The following is a 13299-nucleotide window of genomic DNA, read 5'->3' as shown; positions in this document are numbered from 1 at the left end:
ACTTTCTCAACGTGTCATTTATGTGTCTGCCCACATCCTGCATGGGGACCAGGAAGAAAGCCACACAATTTTCTTCCTCTATCCTGGTCATGTCCGTCATCATCCATTTGTTCATATATGAGAAAACATGTTTTTCTCATCCATTTCCTTTAAACCATTTTGGTTGCAACCCACTATCACAGATTTGTCACCGTTATTTGAGGTGTTAAAAACATGAGAAGAGCTATCTGTAGTAACAGCAAAGCCAACATTTGATACTGTTGTCAATAGGTTTGACATCCAGCCATCCAGCGTAGAAATAAAGTCACCGAAACTAAAATTAAATAGTTTAGGCCAAGTATCATTAGCAAAGTCTGTATGTCTCAAGTGGTCTTTTATAGCATGTCAAACATCTATTAGATCTGTTGTAAGCCAGAGATGTTCACTGCTAACAAAGTGAAACCACTTCTTCTGTCTTTCCTACACCACGTTTTGTTCCTAAGTTTTGATGAGTCATTTCAAACTCCTTGCTGGCCTTTCTCTATTTATACAGTCAACATACTCTTCCAAACCCAGGGCAGCAGGCCTCTGAGGGTTTCAAGCCACTTCCACTGAAAACTCCACAGAACCTTTAGAAGGATTCTTGTGGGATGGAAATGTTGTCCATAATTGGGTTTGTTGGGAATATTCCTGGTGTGAATGTTACTTCCCTGTACTGTAGTGTATATGTCTACTAGCACTGAACTCTTTGGTCTTTGGCAGGAATGGAGCATGGTTGGTTAGAGACCTAGACCTCTGATTCGTCCTTTCTGTGGTGAGGGTGAGCGGCGGCTTTATAGTGTCATAAACACCTGCCGGGCACATGAGGTTAACACTTATGCTTTCATATTTGAGGCACTGCTAGTGTCTGTCATCACACACATATAACCGGTATTGATTTGCAATGCAAAGTATTGGATGGAAGTAACAGATGGAATGGAATTCATGCCTGTGACTTTCATAAACTGTAATTAATTCTCTTTTTAAGACTCTTTAAATAATTATTCTTGTTTCTGTGAACAATTGAATCCTGTTTACCATCATTATGAGTGAATTATTCAAAGAGCTTTCAGGACTAACTTTAAATATCACCTCAGGCTATTTATGTAAACATAAGTAAACATTAATTTTTCATAGCTTTCCTTTCCAGTCTGTTCATGTTCGGTCTGTTCATGATCACATTTTAAGGATCAACAACTCAAATCAAGATGGTTTCTAAGCATATTTGGACAATAATACGACTAATTTAAGCGCTCAACTATGTGAGTGTGTTCATTTATCTCAATACAGATAGTGTACAGGAATCTCCATTGAGCCTGGTTCTGAAGAACTGATACTGATTATAAAAGGCCTCTTTGATACTAGAATTTATGTTCGCCTGAGAGATGAAGCATGCTGAGGAAAAGCACCCACAATCACTTGCTTTCTATCTCTCATCTGATCTCTCATGTGATTTTCACTGGTTTTCCGCATTGTAGAAGTGATGTCACCGTGCAGTATCAGCTTTGCCTTGATTCCCAGATGTTCTGGTTGTCGCTTTCTCCTTGAGGTCAGATCCAAGAATCTTCCAAAGGTCATTCCTGTCGTTCCAAAGATACACTTTAACCTCTCTGGACTACTGTTGGATCATTTTTTAAGAATGCTAGGGCCATATTTCCAAGGCTCTATCGCTCCAGCTATGCAGTACAGGTGGCTCATATCTAGAATGGGTTGCGAATGACTTCATTTCAACTAAAAGCTTATTGGCAGAACATTTCCTCTTTGCACATTTAATGTTTTGGCAGTCAGGAACGTTTGCAGTACGTACTATAACAACATTAGGAGTTGGTAAGCTTTATTTTAATTTCAGTTTTTTTCAAATGTAAAACTCGATGAGCAGAAAGTTTCCTCTTCCATATTATTTTTCACACCATCCTTATCGCTCACTTACACTTCTGCTGTCCTTTGCCAGTTTGGGAGTACGATATCCCTCACTTCCAGATGTTTTTCCATTGTGTGCATGACACCATCTGCTTTTACAACCCCAAGCTTCGGAGGTCACCCTCTCCGGCCCAGCGAAGCGCTGAACGAGCGGTCATCACACCCACACAAATACTATGAGTCTAACACTCTGTGTTTGTGAGAGTTAACATCAATTTCCCTTCTGCATTGATCCGCTCTCTGCAGGAGGGCAGAAGTTTGCTTATTCCCTATCTCCTTTTGTCTTTCTCTCTTGTGCATCGAGTTGTTGATCTGCCTTGTCTGACCTTCCTAGAGTCGTTCCCTAACTTTCTACATGGCTGGGTCTTGCCTCTGGGTGTCTTTTGTAGTTTGCCGGAGCTTAATCGTAATCGTATAATTGTATGCATGTTCTCGCATTATGGATGTCCTCAGGCTTATTCCATGCTTAGTATCTTTTTTTTTTCTGGAGTCATTTCTGAGAAAGAAAGGTTGTAGCAAAGTGATGGCTCCCCTGAGTACTGCCTATATTTTCTCAATCTTTGAAACGGTAATGGTAGCCTACCTTTTGACTGGATTTATCTTGTGTAGAAGAAAGCACATTCCCATTTTTTTCCTTGGAATCATATGTTGGTGAAAGTGTAGAGAAGAGCAGACAAACACAAGAGTTTGTAACCATTTTTCCAGAGCTCACAGGTAATGTCATATCAGGCGATGTTAAAAGATATCTTTTAAATGTATACATGTGTTTGTTATATGTCTGGTCATCTGCGGTTCCTCTCCAGGAATGGAATGATAATGTTCAAGTGGCTGCTTGATTGTTACAGGTGCAGTTGTTGAGAATATAATGGCTAGAGGATGCACCATTTGTACCACAATGGTTATCAACTTAGTTTATTTGATGTTGTTTGAATTTATCTGTATGGGTCAATATCGGATTTACTCTACCACTTAATAATTTGGCGTCAGATAGATTTTTTTTAAATGTTTTTGAAAGAAATCTCTTATGCTCACCAAGGTTGCATTTGGTCAAAAATATAAAAAAAAAAAAACAGTAATATTGCTAAATAAGACAAATTAAAAAAGCTCTTTTCTTTAATATATTTTAAAATGTGATTTATTCCTGTGATCAAAGCTAATTTTTCAGCATCATTACTCCAGTGTTCAGTGTCACATGATCCTTCAGAAATCATTATGCTGATTTCCTGCTCAATAAGCATTTCTTTTGTGGAAATTGTTTTTTCAGGACTATTTGATTAATAGAAAAATCAATATATTTAATTTTAAATAAAATCATTCTGTAATGTATTTTACTGTTGATTAATTGATTGTGTCCTTAAAGTATTCATTTAAAAAAAAGTGTAATGACCCAAACTTTTGTCTTTTTATTATTTAAAATCAACAATAATAATTTAAGTCTTTAAAATTGTAATATTTAGTCAAACTTAAAATATATTACATTTATAATGTAATGTCTATATTCACTTATGACATTTGAAATGTTTAATTACATTTTTATTTTATTTTTGACAAGTAGTATAAATAGTGTAAAATAAATGATCAGCTATTTATGTTTCTGGACATAACATGAAAATGGTGATCAGCTCATCAGAATTTTTATATCGATGCGCCCCTACTAAACAGTGTTAATCTTCTCCATACATCTATTTTGACTACGGTAAATATAATCTGTTTGTTTTGATAGTCAGAGGGCCGCTCAAGATGGCATTTTTGCAATGGCCCAAACAGGAAGTTGCTAAATTTTTCAATGTGGTCTGACCTGAGCCCTATGGACTCCCCTTAGACTGGGATGAGACTGTTTCTTCCTCCTTACACTCTTGCAAATCCTCTGGGTCCACTTTACAAGTGTCACACCTCGGACACATTCTGTGATTTGCAACCTTTACCTCAGGCTGAGAGGAATAAATCAGTCGTTCAGCGTGACTTCCTCTCTTCTTACTCTTTTTACTGCAGAGTCGCTGGCATTTATTTACAAAGCTATTGAATACTTGGCGACAGCAATAGATGAAAGATGTTTTTTTGCCTGTAATTGAAAACAGAGAGTGGACTAATACCGTCCAACTCTTCAGTTTCAGATGGAAAGTTTTGTTTTTGTCCACTGAGACTGTAATATCTTCAGGTCTTGTTGGAGGGTTTTTAACTAACCATTGTGATATGCAAAAAGCTAATTTAAAAAATATCGGTACAATGTAGTTGAATTCTCAGTGATGATGATGATAATAGCTGCGTGTGTTGTTTATAATGGCAGGAACTGTGATTTGGTTCTCATTACGTCAAAAATGTAAAATGTTTTTCTAATGATGGCTTGGAAACAGATTAGCTATTTGTATAGATCCCATGTTGGTTAAAAACAAGTCTCGGGGTTCCAACATTCCCCGATTCAGGAAACGGCTAATCATCAGCCGCAGGACTGTGTGTTCACCTCTCCTCTCACCCTTATGTTGTTTTTCTCTGCGGGTGTTTCAGTGTTCACTTGGCCCGTCTAACTGTTATCTCCTCAGGCCTGGAGTCTGTTAGCGGCGGAGGCCCCCCAAACCTGTCAGTCGACACTGTCTGTCACAACGGTTCACTGAGTGATGACTCACAGGAATGACATGCATTTTCACTACGGCCTTTGATCTCACTTTAAGGTGCCTTTTTTAATGTCTTCATCCGAAAATGATAAAAGACCTCATTGCTGTCATGTTGTTCCTTAATACATGACTTTTTTTTCTACTGTAAAACACAAAATAAATAGTTTCTTGCAACCAGGCACTGAAGGTAAATTTGTCTAATAACTTTCTGTCTGGACATAATCTACACAAGCAGGCCGTAATATTACATATTACCCTTTATTTAGTTTTTTTTTCTGCTCTTATAATGTGATTTGAATGTCTTGCAGCTGTTTTGCTTATTTGGCAAGGTTGTAACGTCCGGGCTAATGGTACTGGAGATTTATGGGGTCACTCTGATTGTGCGCAGGCACCTGTGTTCACAGCTCCTTTTACTGGCATAGATTTCCATTCTCTATGACAGGCCATGGGGTCAGTTTACTTTTCTGAGCTGCACAATATCACTCAGGAAAGACGACACACGTGGTCCTGAATGAAGGGAAATCATAGATTTGTAGGTCAGCTTGTTTCTTCTGTTGTGACTCTGCCTGTTGTAAGGGAGTTTAGACACTTTAAATATGTTTCGCAGTGATGGCTAATGGGTTTATGTTTCATTAGAAGCTGAAGCTGAACCAAGAAACGAGGGTACAAAAATGTCATAGGCAAAAGTTTCTACAAAACACAGTTCTGAAGAAATTTTATGTAGTGTATTGCCAAGAAATCCGCTCTTGATAAACTCAACAAACTGGCATGACGAGTTCTCTGAAACACAATATTCCTTTAAAAAGTAGGGGAAAATATTTTAAATTGCTTTTCTTATGTGTGTTTTAGTGAAGTAAAACCCAATGTTTGTGTTTGATCAGTCTTTGTGCAGTTTGTAGATTCCTGCGTCAATACAGGTGGGCTTTTTAGCGACCTACAGCTATTGTAAAGTGCTCTTCTTGATTGAGGGTATTAAGATGCCGGACATTACTGTGAGCCAAAGAGGATCTCCTCCAAATTCCCCTATAGGCAGCAAGTGAATGTTATTTCCTAGAACCGCATAGGGGGATTTCCTATCTACTGACCCCAAACTTTTGAACGGTAGTGTAAAACAAATAAAATTCTTAGCAGTCAGTACTACTCACATTTGATATTTGTAAAAGCAATAATTTTAAATGCCATATAAGCAATATGACATGTAAGGATATATATATATTTTTTAATGTGGATGGTTCCTGGTTTGAGGTTTTAGGAGCCGATGTGGATCCAATTTCTCTGCCACAGAACTGCCCTTTTCAACTGATGGCACCCTGTCAGTGGAAAAGGGCCCTCAGAAATTTTACATGGACTTGTCTAACGGCAGAAGGTCTGGACTCCATCACAGCTTTCATTAGCCAAGGACTTCCCAAGAGGTTGTCGGGCCAACATGTAAAGTAACCAATCAGAGTCCCTGCAATAACAGACTGGCGTGCATCCAATAAATGAATAATTAAAGAACATTGTGCAAGTTTACTGCAACAATGGTGAACTGAACTGCACACGTTTGAAAACCCAGCGTTTCGTTTTCAGATTGACTGTTATTCAACCAATCAGATGACGACTTCGAAACTCCCAAATTTAGGGCTTGGTATCGAATCCGATGTCCCTATTAGAATCCGATTTACAAGATTTCAATTCAATTTGATTCCCGATTTTCGATTGATTCATTTAATAAGTTTCACTGGTCTTACCACACAATTTTTTTTTTATAAAATAGTTTTTGTTCCTTGTATTGTAATAAATAAGGTATATTTTGTAGATTGTACAAAATTGTAGATACGCACAACTTTCTGTTTGTGCGCCTCTGAAGTGTGCACACACAAAACTTCTCACACAGCATGTGAATGTTTTATTGGCTAGGCTTAAAAACGTGTGCCAATGAGAAACTTTCGAGACCATGCTCCACTGGCCTGATTGGGTCAGTTACAGTTCCTTTAACTGTCTGGAACATCTTTCATGCTGCATCTGCCATGTTAAGCATGGAATGAATGACAGAGGCTGTGTTCAAAATCATCTCCTACTGTATACCCTCTACACTATTCCCTACATTAGTCCACTAATATAGTCCTCTTGAACGAGTGAATGAAAACAAGTGAGCGAATTCAGACACGGAGTGCGCTGGAAGGGCTTTTGCATAATTAATTTGTGCATGCTGTTTAATAATTATTGTAAGCTTCGCAAACTAGTAGATGAAAATATTTATCTTGAACTCTGTCATGGAAACAAGCATGTTTAAACCTTAATTAAACAATTTATAAAAATATATTAAAAATGTATTTATACCTGTATGATATTACACTGTTGCCACATTGGACCAGAGGGTTGTAAAGAAAGATGGATATATGATTCCTCTGTGGGCACCATATTCTGGTCAGACGCTAGAGTTAATTTGGCATGACCCTTATAGTGTATTATGGGTATTCTCTAGTCATTATTGTGGTGCATTGTGGGATTGAATGAGCGCACTCGACAAAGTCCACTGTGGTATTTAGGGGTTTAGGGGTGATTTTGGACACAGCCAAGGTCCCCGCTTTAACATCGTATAAGGTAAATAAGAGGACGACATCTAGTGGAGAAGACTAGTAATAAGATTAACGTCTATCAGACATTATGTTCAATGTTTGTGGAAAGAAATTCAGACAAAAGTTTGATTTGTGGCTTTTGAGAATTGATATTGAATCGACAACATTTTAATTGAAAAATCTATTTTTCCAGCCCTACTTGAAGTGTTTCCCATTTTGTGTGCCTTATGTATCAGACGTTCAGCCAAAGGTCACTACACATGGACAACTTTAGAGAGCATCTGCCGGAATGTTTGCTTTTGTCTGTTGTAATGTATATTATAATTTCCTTAGAATCAGGAGTAGGCCTAATAGAAATATTGTTCTGCTAACTGTCTTCTGTTTGAGAACGTTTTTTTAATACAGCGGCATTGTCTTAAGTCAGCATGGGCCATTTTGATGCTCCTTTGTATCACTTTAACCTCTGTTGACAATGGCAAAATAGGAGCTTGAGATGACTCTTTACCTCTCTGCATTCATCTATGTGTATTTACCCATGAGGAGGATGTTGGGGCGGATACCAAGCAGTGGAATGTGAAGGTGATTCTTGCCTTGACCTGGCTAAATGGAAAGGAGGAGGGGACGCAAACAGTTTTAAATGAACCGAGGATGTAGTCTGTGTGCCATTAGAGGTGGAGGCTTTGTGTGTCTTCTCACCGGGTGCAGTATAAACAGGGAAATATGACACTATTCAGACAGCCTTCTTCATAGGAAAAGTGTTGTTGCCACATGCCTGCCATCTGTTCTCAGAATGCTTAATCAAAGCTGAGAGAGCTAATTCAGCTGTTTGAACACACTCCTCATTCAGGTGAGAGTGAGTGTGTTGTTTAGAGGTGTGTGGAGCTCCATTTAGCCTCTTTCAATGCTGAAAGGGTGTTTTTAGTTGTTCCTCCTGGCTTGTTCGGTTTGTGTTTTCAGTCTATGCTGACAAAAGGAAGCTCAAGAGTGCTATCCAGTCAGCATATTTGTACATTGAGATATTTGATTAAAGACACACAATGAAATGATTTTTCAGTATCATCAATTATTGCCTTGTGTTCGAGATTTTTTTTTTTTTTTATCAATGTCAGTTCATATTGGATATTTATTTGTACTTGTTTCCCATTTTTACATGTAGATTACCTTTGCCATCATGTAACGCACACTGAAATTTTATTTTGAAAAACACAAATTTAATAACACTGTTAAATATAATATTTGGCAAATCTCGACTCAAAATGAACTTGTTTATACTATTTATTTACATATCTACAATTTATGTAAGTTTTATTTAGACATGTATTTACAGACAGAAATGCCTAGATTTTATTGGTGATTTGAAAGAATTGTAATACTTTTGCATTTAAATTTGAGTGTTTAGTGATTTATTTCATAATAATTTATTTTAATTGTTTATTTAGACAAAATAGTAGAATTTTAAAATCTGTCAATCTCATTACATCAATATCATTGAATCAACGATGGTTTTTGAATGCACATACTTGATAACTTTGAGAATAGACAACCAAGTTGTAAAGTTATTCGTGTTGGAAGAGATGGATCACAGTCAAGGTGATACATTAGACTGAACCAGTGAGTGGAAAGAGATTTTTGATATCCTGTGAACACATTCAAAATGTTTGTTACTTTCCAAAACTAGTTTCTGTGCTGCCGTTTGCCCTAGCATACCTGTAATGTATTGTTACATCGGAGAGTCTCTGGGGAAGAGCGGGTCTTTTGTGAAGCGAGGAATCCAGTGGCTGTGGGTCTGTTGGCTTGACGCCCTGACAGGGTGGAGAGGAGCCGACAGGCTTTCTGAATAACTGTACCGAGCCCTGAGAAGCTGCCAGTGGATCAAGTTACTGGAAGAAATTGTAACTGCTTTGTCTGCTGGAAGGACTTGCTGATCCATGGGCCTCGCTATGGGGCCGCAGGCTTGGTGATGGGGCCCGCTGAAGAGGTACACTCTGGGGCTCCATTGACTTCTCTTGAAGTTTTGTTGCACCTTCTAATTAAAAGAAAAATCATACAAACATCATGTCGTTGTTATGCTGGCATGATGTTTTGATCACCACATGAGTATCTTATCACTGAATATGGTTATTCCTCACACAAAGGAAGTGGTTCATGTATTTTTACCATGTAGGAGTCTGGTGGGAGTTTTGTTTTAGACATCAGGTATTTCTTATCTAATTCTTGGGACGTATCTTGTGAATGTCCTATGTTACACAATTTTGGCGTATGGGGAGGGGATGGGGGGGGGTGACATTTGAATTGGTCAATTGTAATTCCTTTGGTTTCAAATGTGCATATTGAAACATTACCTAGATTAATAGCAACTGTCATTGTGGTGCCCTTTCACCTGGAATTGGCATGCGTTTCTTGTCCAGTTTTTGATTGATGATTGTATTGGAGATCTGATCATACTGGCTATACTTATGCTGGTTGTGTTAATCGAACAGTGTCTGTAATTTACTGAACTTAAAAACATTGAAAGAATGCATTCAAAATTCTTTCTCCCATTTCCTGTCAATACAACTCCTCAGGCTTTCCAAGTGATTTCTCACATTTCTTAGTCCATCAAGGTGACGTGATTTATCAGCGGAACCGTATTACATATTACTTGCATAGCTGAAAGCACTTCATAAAAATGCATTTGCATTTACACCTTTATTTAAATGTGGTCAAAATATGTCCCAGATCAAATGTGGTTTCAGCAATCTGATCATAATCTATAAACAATGTGCCTTGGCTTCTGTTGTAGTCCAGTGGGATCCCAACCTGATCCGATCACTGAGGGGTCATAAGATTGTTGTACTCTAAATAATGTCAGTAGATATAATGTGGAGAAAGGGACTCTTTCACATGATGGATGCATTGTAGAGAGATTAGAACATTTTGGGCCTAATAATAAGCCTCAAATAAATGGATATTTGTATAAATCGAGAAGTAAAAATGTGCTAGCTGGCTGCAGGCCGGAGATGAGTTCCCTGTTTATTATGTCTATAGTCCAGCCGTGTAGAAGCACATTCTCTCCTAGAGTGTCTGTATCAGACTCCGCTTATAAAATACCTTGTAGGGTGAATGCTGTTGATTGCTGTGGAGTGCATATGACCTTAAATCAAAACACATTATATACAGCTCCTCATTGTATCTTCTCTTCATGTCTTCAGGGTCAGAGGTAATTTCCAGCTACAGCAGCAGTAGCAGCAGCAGTAGCATCATGGCAGAGTCTGTTATACAAGAGATGCCCCCGGCCATGTGCCTGGAGAAACCCAGCGTTGACTTTAGCTACGTGGGCATCGATGCCATCCTGGAGCAGATGAGGAGGAAGGCCATGAAACAGGGCTTTGAGCTCAACATCATGGTAGTGGGTGAGTCAACAACATTTCCAGCGTTGATCTAGAACATACAAGTCAGCTACATTTTAATTTAATAATTGGACTGTTATGTGACGCTCATACCTCAATAGCTTTATTTTAGACATTTTAAAGTCTAAAATTGTATTTTAATCCCCCAACATTGGTCATTATAATAATACTGTAGCTTTGCTATTGAAAGCGATCTGTTATTTAGGCATTTGGTGAGACTGTTTTTAAAAATAATAAAGTACAAGTGACATAAATTCTAATTGTAGAGATGCATTTAATTACTTTAACCTTTAATAAAACAAGCTTATGGTAATCAAAGATTAACACTTCCAACCACACTCCTACGCAAGGCAAATACACGTAGGCTTTCATAAGCAATGCTCAATTAAATGCCACAAGTCAGACTGTTATTCCATGTGCATTTTTATGTTCGTTCTTACATGTTAGTTTATTTTTTGCCTGTATGCATTTGTTCATGTTTTTTTTATTTTGGCTCATTGCAGCGTATCAATGTTTTATTTTAGTCCATTAGATGCAGTGTTAATGATAATGAGATTTATTAGATTTGCATCTACAAAAGTGAAACAATAACATCTACTGAAATTAAACTGACACTCATGAACTGATTCACTGAGTGTTCTTCTAATGCTCTTAATGTGTTATTTGTTGTTAGCTTACGTTCAGAGAAAATGTAATAGTTAACAATACATGACAGGCCACACATTTATTTTTAGGAGACTGAAATACCCCAAACCAGTTAAGCGCAAGTCACCTGTCAGGAAATGTTGAGCTCAGAGTTCAGAAAAAACACAGATGGATCTGATAGTGACTAACAGTAATGCTGTTCATCAGGATGTGTTAACAGCGATATACTAGGTTCATTGTAGAGTTTAGGTTAGCGGTCAGTATTTGTTTTAGGGTTGTGTTGGCAAGTTTGCGCTGAAAGGGATAGTTCACCCAAAAAATAAGATTCTGTCATTTACTCACCCCCAAGTTGTTCCAAACCTGTATTAATTTCTTTCTTCAGCTGATTATGATTCAATCTTCACATTTCCACAAGAAACTGAGAAATGCTTACCTGCGCAGAAGTTGCCGCAACTGTATTAATGGTTGCCAGGGTGTTGCTATGCTGTGTCTGATGTGTTCTTATGGTTTTTAGCACATTTCTACAACATAGCTCCATTGTTCTGGGTGATTGCTATAGTGCTTGAGCCAAGTAAGAACAGCCCGACTCGATAGTCTAGTCCCTAGATTAGTCTGTGTGATTATTTTCATTTTTCACCCTTATTTATTGTTCATCAAATCACTCAAATCAAGTTGAACATGAAGCAATTGAGCTATTTAAGAATGAGCTCATAGTGAGGTTTACATTACAAACATAACTAATTAGCAATAAGCCACAAGAAGCCACAATATTTTTGCAGTAATTCTGCAGCAATATGAGAACCAACCAATGTTCATTCATTAAAGTTCACAATAAACAATTCTTGCGTTTGGTATTGCAGTTCATTAACCTAACTGTAAATTGCTTATGGTAGCCAAGCAACATAGCAACTTGGTGCAATATTATTAATAATATACAATACAACTGATGTGCAATCATGCATGCACAATTATGCATTATGGATGTGGCTCATCCAATGAGATTTTAGAGCCAAAACTATACTGTTGTTTGTTTTGCTTTTGATCACAGAGCAAACATGAAGTTGCTGAAGTCTTACAGTTTGCTTATAAAAATGGGTTAATGGGTTAATAACTTGAGACCGGTAAAGTCTGAAATGAGGAAATAAGAATGTACATTAGGGAAAGACGTGTATTGAGTAATGTGTTTAGGGCATCACCTGGTGGTATTTTTCTGTTTCAGCATTAGCGTCCCAGAAGACACGTTCCTCTATTAAACTTCTGATGATTTATATGGAGTTTACAAGAGAAAATGATTACGAGCTCTGTTGAAGACAGCAAAATGAACCTGTATTTGTGCAAGGCTGCAGCTGGGTTCTCACATGTGGCTCTTTGGGTAAATGTGGCCCAACCTGCTGTTGACTTAACCCAGTCAGAGCGGAGAGAGCCAACCCTCGGGATCAGCATTGCCATTCCCAGCTGCAGCCCGTTTATTCTGACTCCTGTCTCTCATTCCATCACATTTTCCTGAAGAAGGTGTCTGAAACCTGAAAAGTGCTACCTTTTTAGGCAGTATATGGGGTTAGGAAGGCACATCTGATCCAATGTCAGATAAACATTTTATAGTGATAATTTGTTTGGCCATATTGCCCACCCCTAGCGGTGGGATTGGATGACGGTGTTTAGAGAGAGAATATTTGCAGCCCTGCCCCGTGCAGAAAGGAACCGGCCCTCATTACTTTAGTGATGAACCCAAGGCTGACGGATGTGGGCTAGCGGAGGGGTAAAGAAAACCACAGCTAAACACAAGCTCCTGTTATCAAAAGCCAAAGGAATGATAGTTTCATTCAAACCACAGGACAGCCTGAGTGGAAGCATCACTTATGATCTTTGAATGAATAAGACCTAACGGGTATATAAACAATATTCGACTTCCTTGGAAGTTTTCGGGGTTTAATGTTTTACGTTGAATTTATTTATTATTATTTTGCTTGACAGTGACAATGATTAAATGTATAATTGCATTTGCAGTGCATTATTCTTTTGAAGCCCCCCTGTCAATAATTGTATCCCTTAAAACTCGTCTTTGGTTGCCAAGATGACATAAAAGAATAATAATATCCATATGCTAAAGCCTGCCCACAAGTTGTTCAGTGTTTCTCACAGGATTTTGCGAAA

General features: G+C 38.0%; 1 protein-coding gene across 7 annotated transcripts in view; it reads left to right on the top strand.

The window, feature by feature from the left end:
• The window catches only part of septin9a (septin 9a), a 75316-nt gene that overhangs the window by 52280 nt on the left and 9737 nt on the right, over positions 1-13299 (top strand). For all 7 annotated transcript variants that reach the window (XM_079625600.1, XM_079625604.1, XM_079625603.1 and 4 more), the window contains one exon: positions 10303-10503. In XM_079625600.1, the coding sequence (XP_079481726.1) occupies positions 10303-10503 (201 nt within the window). The remainder of the gene's footprint in view (positions 1-10302; positions 10504-13299) is intronic.

This window comes from Phoxinus phoxinus (assembly GCF_949152265.1).
Source record: "Phoxinus phoxinus genome assembly, chromosome: 1".
NCBI lineage: Eukaryota > Metazoa > Chordata > Actinopteri > Cypriniformes > Leuciscidae > Phoxinus > Phoxinus phoxinus.
The sequence above is the reverse complement of the archived record's forward strand: the minus strand, read 5'-3'. Positions and strand labels throughout refer to the sequence as shown.